The sequence below is a fragment of the Morone saxatilis genome, unplaced genomic scaffold, assembly GCF_004916995.1.
Source record: "Morone saxatilis isolate NCDOM2014 unplaced genomic scaffold, NCSU_SB_2.0 Contig20, whole genome shotgun sequence".
Classification (NCBI taxonomy): Eukaryota; Metazoa; Chordata; class Actinopteri; family Moronidae; genus Morone; species Morone saxatilis.
This window is the reverse complement of record NW_023339763.1, coordinates 19,297,764-19,312,675: the sequence shown is the minus strand read 5'-3', so window position 1 is coordinate 19,312,675 and position 14,912 is coordinate 19,297,764. Positions and strand designations below refer to the sequence as shown.

Here is a 14,912-nt window from a genome sequence, read left to right as displayed (position 1 = left end):
TTATATTATATTATTTAATATATAACAAATTGGTGAGCATTTAATGTATTGTCAGCAAAGTGAGCTTTTTGTTTTTTGTAATAAAGCTACTTAAAAACTGATTCTCAGACGTTGAAATACTGTCTGCACTATCTTTATGGACACCCTGAACATGTTCTACAGGTGTATATAAAACAAATTAAGAAGGTCACTCCTCAGTTTCCTCCTCAGAGCTCCCTCTGGCTTATTTGGGTGGTTTATTCTTTAGGTGAGTTTGTCAAACACGTAATGGTAAACTGATGATTATATTATTTACAGAGATTAACTGAACCTTTCCAAAGAGAGCTATTGGTAAAACATTGACTTTTAAGCTATGTGTCACTAGCTCTCATTTTGGGAAGTGTAGAAGCATACTTCTTAACATACAGCACACTGCACTGTATGTGCCATAAAACATATTTATGGGACATTTCCCACTGGTTCGGCCTTTTTGCACATAAAGAGTCCACAGAACAGCTAATGTTGCAGCCTGAATACTCCCACAGGGGTGTGTTTGTGCCGTAAAGTTTTAAGAAATTCAAATGTGCTCCTCAAGGCCGTTACCTTGATGTAGTTCATCATCTGCAGATTGAAGTGGTCTTTGGAGCTCTCCAGAATCAGCGTGCAGCCCATGTTGGACGTTGTGTTGTGGAGGTCAAAGATAACATCGTAGGCCTCTGGGCTTCCTTTGGGCCCAAATATCCTGTTGATCTCCTGGGCTCTCTGCACCTCGTAGGGCAGGTCATCTCCTCCTGGGGCACTGCAGGGCACACACACAGACAATTCTGCTGAAGGAACAATGAGCTATGAAGCATGGTAATGATTTACACAAGGGTGTCTAACTTGACCTACACGCCCTGTAACCCTTTCACCTATCTGTTGGCCACAGTGGAAAAATCTGAGAATAACAACCTACAAGTTAACACAGTCACCGTGGGTTAAAACGGAGAGTGTGTACAACAGTGTCAAAAGCAGAAAAACAAGAATTTCCTGCCTCTGTGTCGAACGTATGGATTGTATTTCCTACAGTTCTTCACGTGTACAACTCAGGAAAATATGAATGACTGTAAATGATGTCTTCATAATTACCATTTCACTTAACACATTAATGTAGAAAGTCATGGTAGTCATTAAATCTAAGCCAGAACACAAAAGCTGGATTCAGCAGGACAGTGGCCTCCTTTTGTGAGTGTGAAGAAGAAATTTAATCCCCTTTCTCCGAGCCTTGAATGTGTGCACTGAATGGATCCTTGAGAATTGTGTTTTGTCCCAGAGGGTAAACCTGCTCTCTGCCCCTCAGATAGACGTTCTACACGGTCTGAGCAGAGAATGAGAGCTTCCCTTTTTTTCTCTTAGCTCTTTTAACAGCATTTCAAAATAACCCACTAGTCTAGGACATTCTCCAAGCTACTGTAGAATGGCACCTCTGCTGTCCTTATTGTCTCGCCTCCCTCACATCCGCTCTTTTGACCCCATTTTCAGCAAATATCTGGTATTGTCTGGACTGCCGGGACACTGTGCATTGGATGAGCACAGTTTGAACTACAGCTGATGAAGTGGTCTCCAACGCACCAACTTTAACTGACAGACAGTAAATATGAGCCAGAGCAGAGCTTTCAGTCTTATTAAGTTGAAGGATGGGACACCATGAGCTGTTAATCTTCTTACATGTTGCCTTGAGAGAGTCGGAAGCTGAAGAGCGTTGAGGGGATCTTTAAAGATTGCTTAGAATTCGCACGATGAGGCGTCAACAGTGACTTTACTTTAGTTTTTAGATTTATAGAATAACATATTTAAACCCATTCTGATTTACAGTATGATCGGAGCTTTTACCATCATTTCAGTCATACACAGTAAAATGTTTAAAAGGATGTATTTGAGCATAACTTGAAAACATCACAAAGAAAGAGGTAAAATGTGATAAACACCAGAAGACATTATGTAATTATACCTAAACACACACATACTTAATAACACTATACCAACTGTACAGAATAGCACATACATAGAAATATTATGGTGATAACAACAACTTCCCCAGTAGGTACCACACACACTACAATAACCTTGGGAATGTCATTATGGGATTCCCTGGTGATTTATGAATAGTGGGATGTTGCTATCCAACCGCATTAGTGAATAGGCTGCTGTGTGCGTGTTCATGCTCACTGACGCCTATGAGCCAGCGTTTGCGTAAGACTTTATATTCCGCTGTAGTGCACACGAAGAGGCACGAATAAAATAAATAAATAAATAAATGAATCGTCTTTATTCATTTGCAGCTCGGTCACGTTCCGCTCACGTTTTTCCTGCTGGCAGACTGTGGGCTCGAGTCCGGGAGGAAGGGACACGCTGCTCTGCTGTTATTGGCACAGGGCCGTGGGGGGTGGGGTAGAGAGAGAGAAGTCGCCAGAGAGAGAGAGAGAGAGAGAGAGAGATTAGGGGGGGGGACATGGCTGATGGTAAACACACTACCTGAGATAATAACAGTGTGATGGAAATGTCCACGCCACAGTTTTAGTGTAGGAGAAGTGTAACGGTGTGAATCCTATTTTACAACAACTCACAACCATCACTGTCTCCCGGGTGTTGTTTCCGTTATGCTGGGAATGTTCTCTAAGCAAGAGGTCTTATATGTTCCCCGTTTGTCTGGAGCACACACACACACACACGGAGTCAATGATGTCGATAATGTTGCATAATTGCGCTGTCATTACATTTTCCAACACATTTCCACAAACTGTAGTCGAGATCTCCAAGGATGTAACATTAAACCAGGTTCTGGATGTCGCAAACAAACAAACACACAAACAAACAACCCCCCTGTCCTGATGAGACGATGTACAGAGCGATCATATACTGTCAGTTTACAGTACAGGTATTCACATGTGCCACGTCTTTGGTTCTCTTATCAGACTGAGCTCAAAGTCTAATCCGTAACATCAAATGAGGGGTCAAAGGTCTGGTGTTAAATGTGAAACGGGTTTCTGGATCCCAGCCACCACCACCACAAAGTTTCCATTCAACATGTATGACAGCAGACCGGAACAACAACAACACCCGAGCAGCAGCAGCGGCGACTCCGCACATGCCAGCAGCTCCGGGACCGGCTGTGTTTACCTGAGGTTTTCCGGGCTGAAGGCTCGGTTCAGGTCCGTGTCCACGTATCTGGTGCACTTCTCCACAGCCTTCGGGTTGGCGATGAACGGTTTGGTCTCGACCCCTTTCCTCTGGATCTCTGCGCTGTTCTTCACCCACAGGTTCACGAGCGTCACGCCTGACATCTCGTTCCCGTGCGTCCCTCCGAAAATAGCCACTCTCCTGGCCTCGTTAAAACACACGCTGTTTTTATAAGCAGACATGGCTGGGTACGTCAAAACTGTGCGGAGACTGACGGGTCTCTGAGGCTTTCAGGGAGCGGAGGAAAAGTTTCCAGCTGGATCTTCGCAGCCTCACCGTTTAAATGCCTGCTGTGGCTGCGCGCTTACGTAACGGGCCCGCTGGCTTGCTGTGGTCAGTCACCGTGCGTAAAATGCGCTGAGTGGAGCACGACATCTCGAGTTGAAGGCGAAACTCCGGTTAACGAGGTTCCTCCCTTTGTTTACGTCTCACTGTCAAAACGAACGGGGGAATAGTTACCGTTGGTTTCCGGTGACGTTCTACCAAAATAAAATGATTAAAACAACGTTTCGTTATTTTGGCATTTACCGCTAGTCTGTTAAGCTGGACATGACGGAATAGCTACTTCCGGCCATGACCTTCAAAATAAAGCAACGTGACATGTTTAATACAAAATGCCAGTGGAAATAACAACTATATTACGGGAAAAAAAGGGGAATGTATATACAATTAGAGCCTTTTTCTCTCTATCCAAAGTCCATTTCATCACATGTGCAGCTACATAATCTTGATTGAAACAAGTTTTGAGTAAAGGATACATATAACTTAGATAAATAGGGGCAGACAAATTGGATGGTTTATTAAAAACTTTGACACATAACTGAAAATATTTAGCATATTAGTCTTCCAAAGGTGAAGTATGCCAAAAACCCACAACCCATGATCGCAAATGAAATTCCAGTGACTTTCCGGAAAACATTTTACCTTAAAGCAGTGGTATAACATTACCTATTAACCGCATTCTCTTTAACAAAGGTGCACTTTGTTAAAGCTATAATCAGGCTTGGGGAGTAATGGATTACATGCCACTGAGTTACACAATAAGGATACCATTAAAGGTAACTGTAATCCTTTACAATTACATTTAGTAAAAATGGGGATTATAAACGGGATTACAATTTTATAATAAATCAGTCTGTAAAAATACACTGAACAGAGATAATTAATAATTGTATCAGATTACATTTCATTAGATAATAAATGAGAATTTTGTCTAAATGACAATGTCTATAAACGAATGACCTTGACTTCTCTCCCCCTGGCAGGCTAGGTTTTTTATTTATACCAGTTAGGTCAGTTGACAATACGGTTTAACAAACTTATATTTTGAAACAAAGTAAGCATTATGCTTTGTTATGGTGTGTTATTATATGTTCAGAGGTCATATGAACACCAGAAAGGTTAAGAACCATTCAGTCAGTAAAATGCTTTTAATACAAAACATAAAAAAGTTTTTTTTTTAAATACAAAAACCCACAACTGTCACATTTTACAGTTCACTTGTGTCCAGGTGATTATGGAGAATTCCTCTACTGATCAAACTCCATCACTGTCTTTCAAACTACAACTCAATCGAGTTCCTTCTAATAGTCTGTAAGAAAGTCCTCACTTGGATTAAGAAGTCTCCGTCTGACCTTCATGTGCCCGTTTTTCATGATACGGTCTGAAGACGACATTTCAGATTTTGAGAGCGATGTCTCTAATAACACTGGGCTGCTGGATATAATACTGGAGCCAGTTGATTGCTTATTTCTTTCCTTCTTTTTGTTTTCTAACTCAGCAGACTTGGTCATTGATTTCCCCTTCACCAGAACATTATCACTGGATTTCGTTTTCTTCTTCTTCTTATCACTCACATGATTAAATGCCTGATTTCCAGGTATCTCTAACGACGGTGAAGCATGTTCAACCATGTTCAGTGTTTCCATGGTCGCTTGGTCAGAAGTACTGCTAGCACTGTGTACATATTTACCCTTCGAAGGAGAGGTCAAATGTTTCCCTTTTTTCTTGTGTGAAACTGAGCTGCAGGCATTCAGTGAAGATTTTCCTGATTCAGCATCTTCAGTGGCAGCTGGTGGACTCTCTTGAATCACGTGCAATGACTCTTCTTTGCACTTTTTCTTCTTCTTCTTCTTCTTTTTCAGCACTACAGCCTCATCAGTTGGCGAATGTCCCGCATCAGCTGCACTTTCTAATCTTTCCATAGGAGCCACTAACTCACTTTCATTTCCCATACGTTTCTTTTTCCTTTTCACCCCTGCGTCGGTGGTTTCAGGCAAAGCACTCGAACGTGTTTCGTTTGGTTCCTCAAAATCGAGCTTGTGATCTTTTTCCACACTGTCCAGCTCTACGGACACCTTCCTCCTCCTTTTCTTTTTCCTGACCCTGTTGTTAGATTCCGCCACATTTCCTGTGATTTCTGCTGATTCTACCTCAGTGCTGACGGCAGGTTTTTCTGAACCCCAGACATGAGATTGAGAGTTTTGTTCCCCGTGTGTCTGAGCGTCATTTTCCTCTGCATCAGCAACGAGGAAGGATGAGGTCCTCTTCTTTTCCTTTTTATGTGCAGACACTGAATCATTGCTTTGAGCCACGCTGTCTTCAAAGATATTACTGTTAGATCTTTCGGTCGTTTTCTTCTTCTTCTTCTTTTTCTTAGTCACCAGTTCAGCATTTTGGTCTTCAAGGCCCTCCTTTGTTTTCTGGGTATTATCTACATCAGCCTTTTCATTTTCTTCAGGAGTGCGAGAGATATCCACCCACTCCAAGATAGTTTTCTGCTTCTTCCTTTTCTTCTTTTTCAGTGACATCCCTGTACTTTCTTCCAAGGTTAAAGCATCATTAGAGAAGTTTACATCTCCGCCTTCTTCTCCATCATGAATAGCATTATTAGATGACTGATGCTTATTTTTATGCTTTTTTCTTTTGACATATGTGGATTCTAATGTTTCTGCAGAAACTGAAGTATTTTCTAAACAATCTCCTGATTCCTCTAACTGTCCTGTTGACATTGGTGGCAAATCTAAAGCCCTATTCGATGTTTCCTCTCCCTCACATTCCTCTGCAACTACAATCTTCCCTTCTTTTTTCCTTTTTTTCTTTTTCGTCTGTATCTCAGCATCATCATTTAGAGGTTCTGCAACCGCGTTAGACTGTAACTGCTCCACATCCTCACCACTTCTTTTACTTTTTTTCTTCTTGCCACTACTGTCCACGTTACAGCTTGCTGAAAACACAGAATCCTCCACTCTCACATCCAATTCTAAGTTTCCATCCACTTCCTGTCCGACATTTTCTGCTGCAGTCTTTTTCCTCTTCTTTTTCTTTTGTTTTGAATCGGGACTGTCTCTCTCCTCCTGTCTCAGTATGGTATCATCATGTGATACAATACAATTTCTTTCATTAAGTTCCAGCTCATCACTTGTCTGCGACGCCAGAGGCTCTGCCCTGTCATCCTGAGACAGACTGGGAGTCACTTCTGCTGCAGCATGCACACCCTGTGGCTCTTCCTGACTCTTTTCTTCTTCTACACTTTCATGATCTCTGTCTTTTTTCTTCTTTTTCCTCTTCTTAACCACGGTTTCACTGCATACACTGTCATTATTAGTGTCATGTATAAGGTCTGGGAGACCACGGAGGAGACTTTGGCTTTCAGGTTCATCCTCTGCCTGTGCTGTTTGGGACAGATCGTCTGTGTGGAAAACATCCGTTTGAGGCTCTGTTACGGTTGTGGATGCTTCTCTGTCGTTCTGTACGTACTGCCTTGGGATCGGCAGCTCACACACTGTAGCGTCACTGTCGTCACACAGCTCTTCCTCCCTGGCTTTTTGCTGAAAAACAATCTTCTGTTTGGCATCACCAGATTTCTTATTCCTCTGTTTCAACTGGTTGCACCAGGCGTGACGGCTTTTTGCTTTTAATGACGCCACAAAATGTTTCTTTTCCTGTAAGATGACAAACGGATTAGGCAGAGTTCATAAACGAAAAGTGCTGTGATATGCAAGATTTCTTGTTTTAACAGCCTGCTTACCACAACTTTGATGTCTTCAACTTCTGACCCTTCTTCTTCCTCTCTATAAACAGAATAGATGCGTTTTATTACCAATCAATCCAACTTTATTTGTACAGAACTTATCATATTGGTTAGTGGTATTCGAAGTGCTTTACAGGTGACCAACAAGCTAGTTTAAAGACAGTACAAATGTAAATAATTTGAGACTAATGTATGAGAGAAATAAAAAGGATTAAAATGTCATAATAAAAAACAATTAAATAGATAAAAAAAATTCCAAAACAAATAATATTGATAAGAGTCAACAAAGTAAAACACATGAGGGGCAATACAATAAAATAAATTCTGAAAATAAATAAATAATTCAAATAAAAAGCCAGACTAAAGAGGTAAGTTTTAAGTTTAAATTTAAAAGATATCTCAGATGCCATGTCTCCTAATGATACCTCCAAGGGCTAATATATATAGATTAAGTAGTGGTCCTAAAGTTGATCTTTGGGGAACCCCACAAGTTATTTTGTGTTGTGTTTGTTGAAAAGATATTGTGTTGTGATAGAGAATTCCAGAAAGATAACAAATTAACCCAGCAGCAGTTAAAAAATGCTCCAGACCGACTGATGTCTTCCCTCAGTCTACTTATTATACTTCTGTGATCAACTTTATCAAGTTGTACCAGAACAAAAAGTTTACTGCATAAGGATTACCCTAATCTCATCAACTACTTTTACTAAAGCTGTCTCTGTATGTACTGTGATAAACCTGAAACATTTCTAAATTATTGTTGTAGTTAAGAAAACCATGAACTTGTATGTAGACTAGTTTCTTTAAAATTGTACTTAAAAAAACAACAATCTGTGGCCACTGTGTTGGTGGATCTGGGTTAGTTTGTTTTTCTTTTTTTTTAAACTACACATGTAACCATAAAATAAACTTACTCTGCCAACGGAGATATGCAATCCCCATCCACGTCAACTGTTGGTAAAGATGACTCCACATCATCTCCTCTTTCCAAGCCCTGCCACTGCTCTCTGACACATTTAAAGAAGCCTCCCATCATAAAATTCTGTAAAAAAGAAAGACTTTAGCACCAAGTAACATTTGCAAGCATCTGTTATACAACAATAGCCAGAAAAAAGTATTAGTTATCCTTACATGAAGGCTCGTGTTCTGCCGGGTTGGTAACAGAGTGCTTGTGGGCTTCCACTTCTTCTCTGAGAGGAAAGGGAAACTGTATTTTGGCAATATGCATTTCTGTCTTTTCCTCCGCTTGGCAGTTCTGGATTCTCCATTTGAAGATAAACTGTCCCCATCACTTTCTTCTGAGAGGAATATGGGGTGTTTCCGTAGGCTGTAGCGACCTCGCCGTGCTGATCTCACAGCCTCAGGTACTGGCTTCTGAGTTATGAACAGGCTGTCTCCTGAGTCACTGCAGAGACATAATTACACAGTTAGAGAGACGAGCCATTCAGGCTGCTGTTATAGGAGCAGCTGTATCATCACTGTGGCATCCGGGGGTCACAACCTTACCTTTCGGCTTCAGCAGGTTCATGACATACTTTATCCTGTTCGCCCTGCCCCACAGAGGACTCAAGATACCGCGATATCTTCTCCACATAGTCTGGAGGGGATGGTTCTAGGGCAATGTGGCATGACTCTGCTGATACAACCTCAGCAAGGGCATCAGATTGAGTCCAAGATAGAGAATTGCGCACGTCTGCCATTGTGAAGCGTAGCAAGAAATAAGCAGCAAAGGAGTGGGGGTCTTCATGGGCAAGAAGTAGGAAGATCCGCTTGATTGTGCTCCAGATGTGTTGGTCCTGTGTGATTAAAGGTCCGCTGTAGATAAATAATGATCGGTATTTACTAAACTCGCTAACGTCGTTAACAAACGTGTAGCGGCATCAAAACAACAAAAAGAGATACGGTACATGTGTTTCTGGGTCAAACAGGAAGGGATTGAACGTCATCGACGTGACGAATCATCATCTGACCAATCAGCAAAGAGTAGGCAGCAGTCCCTGAAAGAAACAAGAGGATTCACTGTTTGTACTTCCGGTTTCGACTGCACCACGTAAAACAGTGAACGTAACATAAATACATATAGTAACAAGCACCACTAGAATCAGATGGATGAAAAAAATGACCAAAAAAAACAAAAATCTGCCGAAGAAGACAATTAAGAAATTAAGTTGAAATCTCCAAAATAAGCTGGTAAGTTGATTTTGAGTTTGTTCAAACATTGGAATCCTGTTTTCAACATAATATATTCATATTAGCCCAAAACACCCAGTCTCAGTCACCCCTCAAGTGAATTAATATCGTGGCAATGGAAACATTTAGATAAGTAAAATACATTAAAACAGGTAGATTGTTTATTCAGTACACATGGATATAGCCTTTAAGATATATACATGAGTCGTTTACATTGGGCGTGTTATTTCAAATGTACATAATTCCCTAGACTATATAATTCCATATCACACTTTACATTATTTTCATATTTCAGAGTTTAAACATCAACCCAACAACTTAAATTGATTTATTACAATATTACCTATAAATGAAATATATGTATTTTAATTTAGGCAGTTTTACTAAATGCACTAATGAGCTGGCTGCACAAGCGAGGGGACACTATGTGGGATATGAACTATCTTGTTCGTATTTACTCTTTGGTTGTACTTCACCCGTACAGTGCAGTATTAACAATCGACTTTTCCTGCACCGCCAACAGTCTGCTGCTACATTACCTTCCAGTACAGGTATGGCAGATATCAGCAAAACTGAAAAGGTTCAGCTGCACGCTCCAGGTTTAGAGGAACTGCGTGGTGGTAAGGCTTTCAGCTCTGATACACAGGCAAAGTGACACAGGCATGTTTATGAAATAGGGTGATCATAAAGAGAGAGTAATGGAGACATTGTTGCTGGTTGCAGTATTACAAGCGGGACTGGAGAACAACTTTGCTGAAGTTCAGGTGAGTGTTGTGGAGTGTCCAGATCTCACCAAAGAGCCCTTCCAGTTTCCTGTCAAAGGTAAGAGCCTGTCTATTTATGCATATTCCACAGTATGTAGCATGTTGAAAAGTATACACAGTATACATCTGAATCTAGTGTGAAGTATGCATGTGTATTTAGTCCATTGGTGCACAATTTAACCCCTACACACCTAGGCCAAACACAGTGTTTTTGTATTAGATTAATTTACCAGTCTCTCAAAGTCTCTCATTAGCTTCAAATATGGATGCATTGCTTTTATTTTGTCAGATATGATTTCATTCATTTTATTTTATGCAACTTTATACTTTTACTCCACTACATCTCAGCAACAAATATTGTACTTTTTACTAGAGTAACATTACATTTGTGTGACAGCTTTAGAAGCATTACTTTACAGATCATCACACATCACATACAGTATAACCAGTAAAAGTACCAATACCACCCCTAAAGTGAAAATCCTGCATTCAGCACAGCCTTAAACATCTGTAGCAGTAAAATGTAACATACGCATTAATGCAGCAGTAATATTAAACCAAAAAACAACACCATATATACCAGTAATAGTGAAACACCGTGTTATGAGTACCTTTACTTTTGCTGTGGACATTTTGCTGATAATATTTACATACTTTTACTTCTAGTGGGTTATTTTCACAGTGTGCTATTAGTACTTTTATGTAAGTAACGGATCTGAATACTTCTTCCACCACTAAATTTTCATAGGGGTCAAGGGTCAACCACTAGTGCATTATTGGCAAAAGCATTGGAACCAATACATAACAGAGAGCCAACAGAGCTTTTTAAGCCTCTTCACACATTAAGTAGAAGAGAACACAACTCTAACTTTGATGCTCACATGTTACCAAAAAGACACACAAGGAGCGTGGCAGCTCATTTTGCTTTTAAGGACCAGGGTTGATATATTGATTGACAGATTGAGATAGATCAGCATGAGCTATTGCCTGTGAAGAACACTGGAGGTTTATGATATGTGTCTCTTAATGTCACCTCTGTCCTCCCATTGTAGGCTTGTGTGGAAATCCTCGCATCACTGATGTTGGTGGCGTGCCGTACCTGGTCCCCTTGGTCCAGAAGGACAAGGTATATTTTAGGACAATATTACAATAGAGAAAATGAGCAGTGGCCTGTGGTGAATTAAATTATTATATAGTTGACGCTCCTCCTCCCAGGAATACGACATGAACGCCATATCAAAGGAACTGGAGCTGCCAGGAGCCTTCCTCCTCGGTGCAGCGGGGGCCCCCTCCAGAATTATTGGAATGAACGCAGAGGTGAGTCATTTTTACCCCCGTTACTCCACTGTTGACTATACTATCTTGACTTACACCACTTTAGAGCTACTTATGTGTTGCTTACTGAAGGGAGGAGGGCCCTGAAGGACTCAATGTTATCTTTTTTCCTCACAACTGTCCCGAAAACTACTTTCAGCTGTCCCACACTTAACAACCATCGTCCCAAATTGAAGTTATTTTTTTATTTTACATAATGAATATTGTTAAATAACTTTTCCAGTAACTGGCATCACTTCATTGACTCACTGTGCTAAAACCTGAAATCACCCCAGGTGTTTGGCCACAACCAGTTTTCATTATTTATTTAATCATGGGTTGAGCTACTGTTGCTTGTCTGTTCGACCAATAAAAGCCTCACTGCAAACTGCAGTGCAAATTCAGATGGCGGCGATGGAAATTGAAAATTTACTTTTTACTTAAATGTTTATATTATTTAGCCAAATAATCAAAAACTTACTACAGGGACATCATACATTTGAAGTAAAAAGAGTTTTTTAAAAACTCTACAAAGGGACGGAGAAGATCAAACAAACTATTTAAATATTTACAAGCTCAAACTAACTATTTACATATAAGCTATAGGAACACCTTAATCCAGAGATCCGGCGAGAAAGATTCAGAAAGAAGGTCAAACAAACTATTTACATATTTACAAACTATAGGAACACCCTAATCCAGAGAGAGAGTGAGAGAGAAGGTCAAATGTGCCCTGAACGTCACACCTACAGTACTTACTGCCTGTACATGGCACAAAAGGAGAGGGAGAGACCCCGGTGGTGTTGGCTCAAGAGCTGTGGACTGCTGCAATTACTCAACTCAACTGCAATTACTTACTCTGCATGGGAATAAATTATATATTTCTCTTGTTTTCCTTGATAAGTCACAAAATTTGTCGCTAGTCGCTTTTTTAGAAATTAAGTTGCTAAGAGGGTCTGAAAAGTCGCTAAATGTAGTGAGAAAGTCGGTAACACTGTTCTCTCTGATTTATTTTGTGTGTGTAAACATGCGTGTGACGTAGCATGGAGCTTGTACCGGTGCCACCTCACATTTTGTGGTGCATATTCCGTAACACATACACGTAATAATTTAACTGGTAATAAAACATTTCTCTTCTGTCCTAGAATTGTCCCAGAGGCTATTTTATTGTCCCCAGGACCACAGGAAATTTTTTGACAATTTTGAGCGCTACCCCAGATATCATCTTGAAAACCTCCATAGCATACAAAACATTGACTTGAAGCAAAAAAAAAAATCCGAACTGGTACTTAACAGGTCTTATGTCAGATAGCTTTAACATCTTTTTACCAGCATGTCTGACTGCAGTGTAAATATTGGATTGAAAAAGACAAACTTTAGGTGCTTGTGCGATTGCCTTCTAGAGTTTGGACTGAAAGTTGCACATTTGACAAGCAAGAGACAAGTTGCTCAGCGGCTGATGACTGACTTGATTCTGTCAGGAGTCAAGTGGATTTCCCGACAGTAAAATATCATGTTATCATTATAAACCTGAAGCATTGTATTGTTCATAAGTTGATGGACTAAATATTGTCGTCCACAGCTGATGCCTCTGGTTCTGACCGAAGCGGAGGGAAGGCCTGCGGTGAACAGCAGCTACTTCTCCTCCATCAATCCAGCTGATGGCCAGTGTCTGCAAGAAAAATACAGTGACAAATTCTCTGGCTGCAACTTTGGGCTGCTGGGCAATCTGTACGCTTGTGAAGGGAAGTCCGGAAAGGTAATCCGTCCTATCTGAGAATGAACGATGCTGCCTGCAACGACCCTTCAAAAATGCATTCATCTTTGCTTTTGGCAAATAATGAACATCTGTGGTTATATATGAACTTAAACACAATTATCTGGAAGTTAATAACCTTGCTGAAGTTGCTGTACGTGAACTTCAGTCCCATCACATGTGCACCCAACATTTGAAAGGATAAACATTAACTAAAGGAGCGTGACTGCACAGCCTGAGTTGCCTTCTTCACCCGTGTGCCCCTGCAGGTCATTGAGGTGCGGGCCAAGAAGAGAACAGGAAGCCACAGTCTTGTAACAGCTTTGAGGAACACTCTTGAAGGTCACTACCCTGATAAAAGCCTGGCTCTGGGAGGCACCTTCATCATCCAGAAAGGGAAAGCTAAAATCCACATCATGGTAAATATTGGACACGACTCAGAACACAAGATCGATATTGACTGGCAGTTCCATACCTTAATTTATTTCCTCGTTTCTGCTCGTCGATAGCCGAGAGAGTTCTCAGCCTGCCCCCTCGACACCCATGAGGACGTCAACAACTGGCTCAAGCACTTTGAGGTCAGCGCCCCACTCATCTGCCAGTCAGTGCTGGTATCCAGAGACCCTGTAAGTAAGCGCACTCATCTCAAACACCTATCGGCAGTGCATTTCTGAAAGGAAGCTGCTTTGTAATGGTTCTGTTCATTTGTTTGCTGTGTATCCAGGGTTTGGACCTGCGCGTGGAGCACACCCACTGCTTCAGCCACCATGGAGAAGGTGGCCACTACTACATAGACACCACGCCGGACACTGTAGAGTACCTGGGCTACTTCATGCCAGCAGAGTTTGTCTACCGCATCGACAGGCCCAAAGAGACCCATGGAATCGGCCGCGATTGAAAAATTAATGAAAGATTTACATTTGCAGCACAGCATCTCTTGATTATCTAAATGAAGCAATACATGATTTGTATTAGATTTTATGTATCATAAAACCCTACAGCAACCTCAGTTTTTACAATGAATACGACGAGTTTGCATCATTTCTGCTCTTAAATCTCATTCCTAAAAGGTCACACATTTCTTACAAACAAAATCACTACATATAATAAAAACAATGTTGAATTCCCCCGCAGTGTTTTGGATTGTCTTTGGATGTTTGTTCACTGAACGCAGTGATAACTTGCAACACACATTACTTCAAAAAGAATAGTCAATTTGGGACCTTGAACTACAAAAGTGCCTGCCAACTCCATCGTGACAGAAAGAATTATGCAAGACAGACCAGAGCAGACAGTTGCAGTAATGTCTATGCACTGTTTGCACAGAGAGAAAACTGGCACGATATCTCTAACACACAGCTGTTTTCATTTATTTGCTTCATTAGGCCTTTTTTTTTATGGCAGTGGAGGTGTGTGCTAAACGTGTTTGATTGATCTTCCCTCACATATCTCTCACAGTTGGTCCAATCAGGTAGAAGTGGAACCACCTGTGCTGGTCCTTAAGAAGCCATCAGGTGAAAAACAAGATTCAACACAAGTTATATTTGTATTACTGTAACTAATCCTCATCCTGGTATTAAAGCTAAACTTAGCTTCTGTGTCACAAGTTATTATGAAAACCAACATGCTGAGTGTCAACAGTGGACACAATATGATA

At 40.9% G+C, this 14,912-nt stretch overlaps 3 protein-coding genes across 3 annotated transcripts in view; 1 reads left to right on the top strand and 2 right to left on the bottom strand.

Moving 5' to 3' along the window:
• Window positions 1-3,380, bottom strand: part of aspa (aspartoacylase) — a 16,302-nt gene extending 12,922 nt beyond the window's left edge. Inside the window, exons 1-2 of the mRNA XM_035666193.1 lie at window positions 3,139-3,380; window positions 583-778 (exon numbers count right to left, since the gene is read on the bottom strand). Of these exons, the coding sequence (XP_035522086.1) occupies window positions 583-778; window positions 3,139-3,380 (438 nt within the window). The remainder of the gene's footprint in view (window positions 1-582; window positions 779-3,138) is intronic.
• A 524-nt stretch (window positions 3,381-3,904) lies between these two features.
• pho (phoenix) lies at window positions 3,905-9,197 on the bottom strand. Its single transcript, XM_035666192.1, has 5 exons — window positions 8,738-9,197; window positions 8,363-8,636; window positions 8,146-8,273; window positions 7,229-7,271; window positions 3,905-7,142 (listed from the first exon to the last, which is right to left on the bottom strand). Exons 1-5 carry the CDS (start codon window positions 8,929-8,931, stop codon window positions 4,782-4,784), a joined length of 3,000 nt encoding a protein of 999 aa, XP_035522085.1. The 5' UTR covers window positions 8,932-9,197; the 3' UTR covers window positions 3,905-4,781.
• A 683-nt stretch (window positions 9,198-9,880) lies between these two features.
• cunh11orf54 (chromosome unknown C11orf54 homolog) lies at window positions 9,881-14,382 on the top strand. Its single transcript, XM_035666191.1, has 8 exons — window positions 9,881-10,041; window positions 10,145-10,243; window positions 11,238-11,311; window positions 11,401-11,502; window positions 13,082-13,258; window positions 13,525-13,674; window positions 13,765-13,881; window positions 13,980-14,382. Exons 1-8 carry the CDS (start codon window positions 9,975-9,977, stop codon window positions 14,151-14,153), a joined length of 960 nt encoding a protein of 319 aa, XP_035522084.1. The 5' UTR covers window positions 9,881-9,974; the 3' UTR covers window positions 14,154-14,382.
• Window positions 14,383-14,912: the final 530 nt, after the last annotated feature.

Bases quoted from the DNA above. Each gene is read 5' to 3' on its own strand.
- pho (XM_035666192.1), bottom strand. From the start codon at position 8,931: ATGGCAGACGTGCGCAATTCTCTATCTTGGACTCAATCTGATGCCCTT. The intron at 8,274-8,362 runs GTAAGGATAACT...TCTTTTTTACAG, and splicing joins GGCAGAACACGAGCCTTCAT to AATTTTATGATGGGAGGCTT. The intron at 7,143-7,228 runs GTAAGCAGGCTG...GTCATCTTACAG, and splicing joins TTGAAGACATCAAAGTTGTG to GAAAAGAAACATTTTGTGGC.
- cunh11orf54 (XM_035666191.1), top strand. From the start codon at position 9,975: ATGGCAGATATCAGCAAAACTGAAAAGGTTCAGCTGCACGCTCCAGGT. The intron at 11,312-11,400 runs GTATATTTTAGG...TCCTCCTCCCAG, and splicing joins CCTTGGTCCAGAAGGACAAG to GAATACGACATGAACGCCAT. The intron at 11,503-13,081 runs GTGAGTCATTTT...TGTCGTCCACAG, and splicing joins TTATTGGAATGAACGCAGAG to CTGATGCCTCTGGTTCTGAC.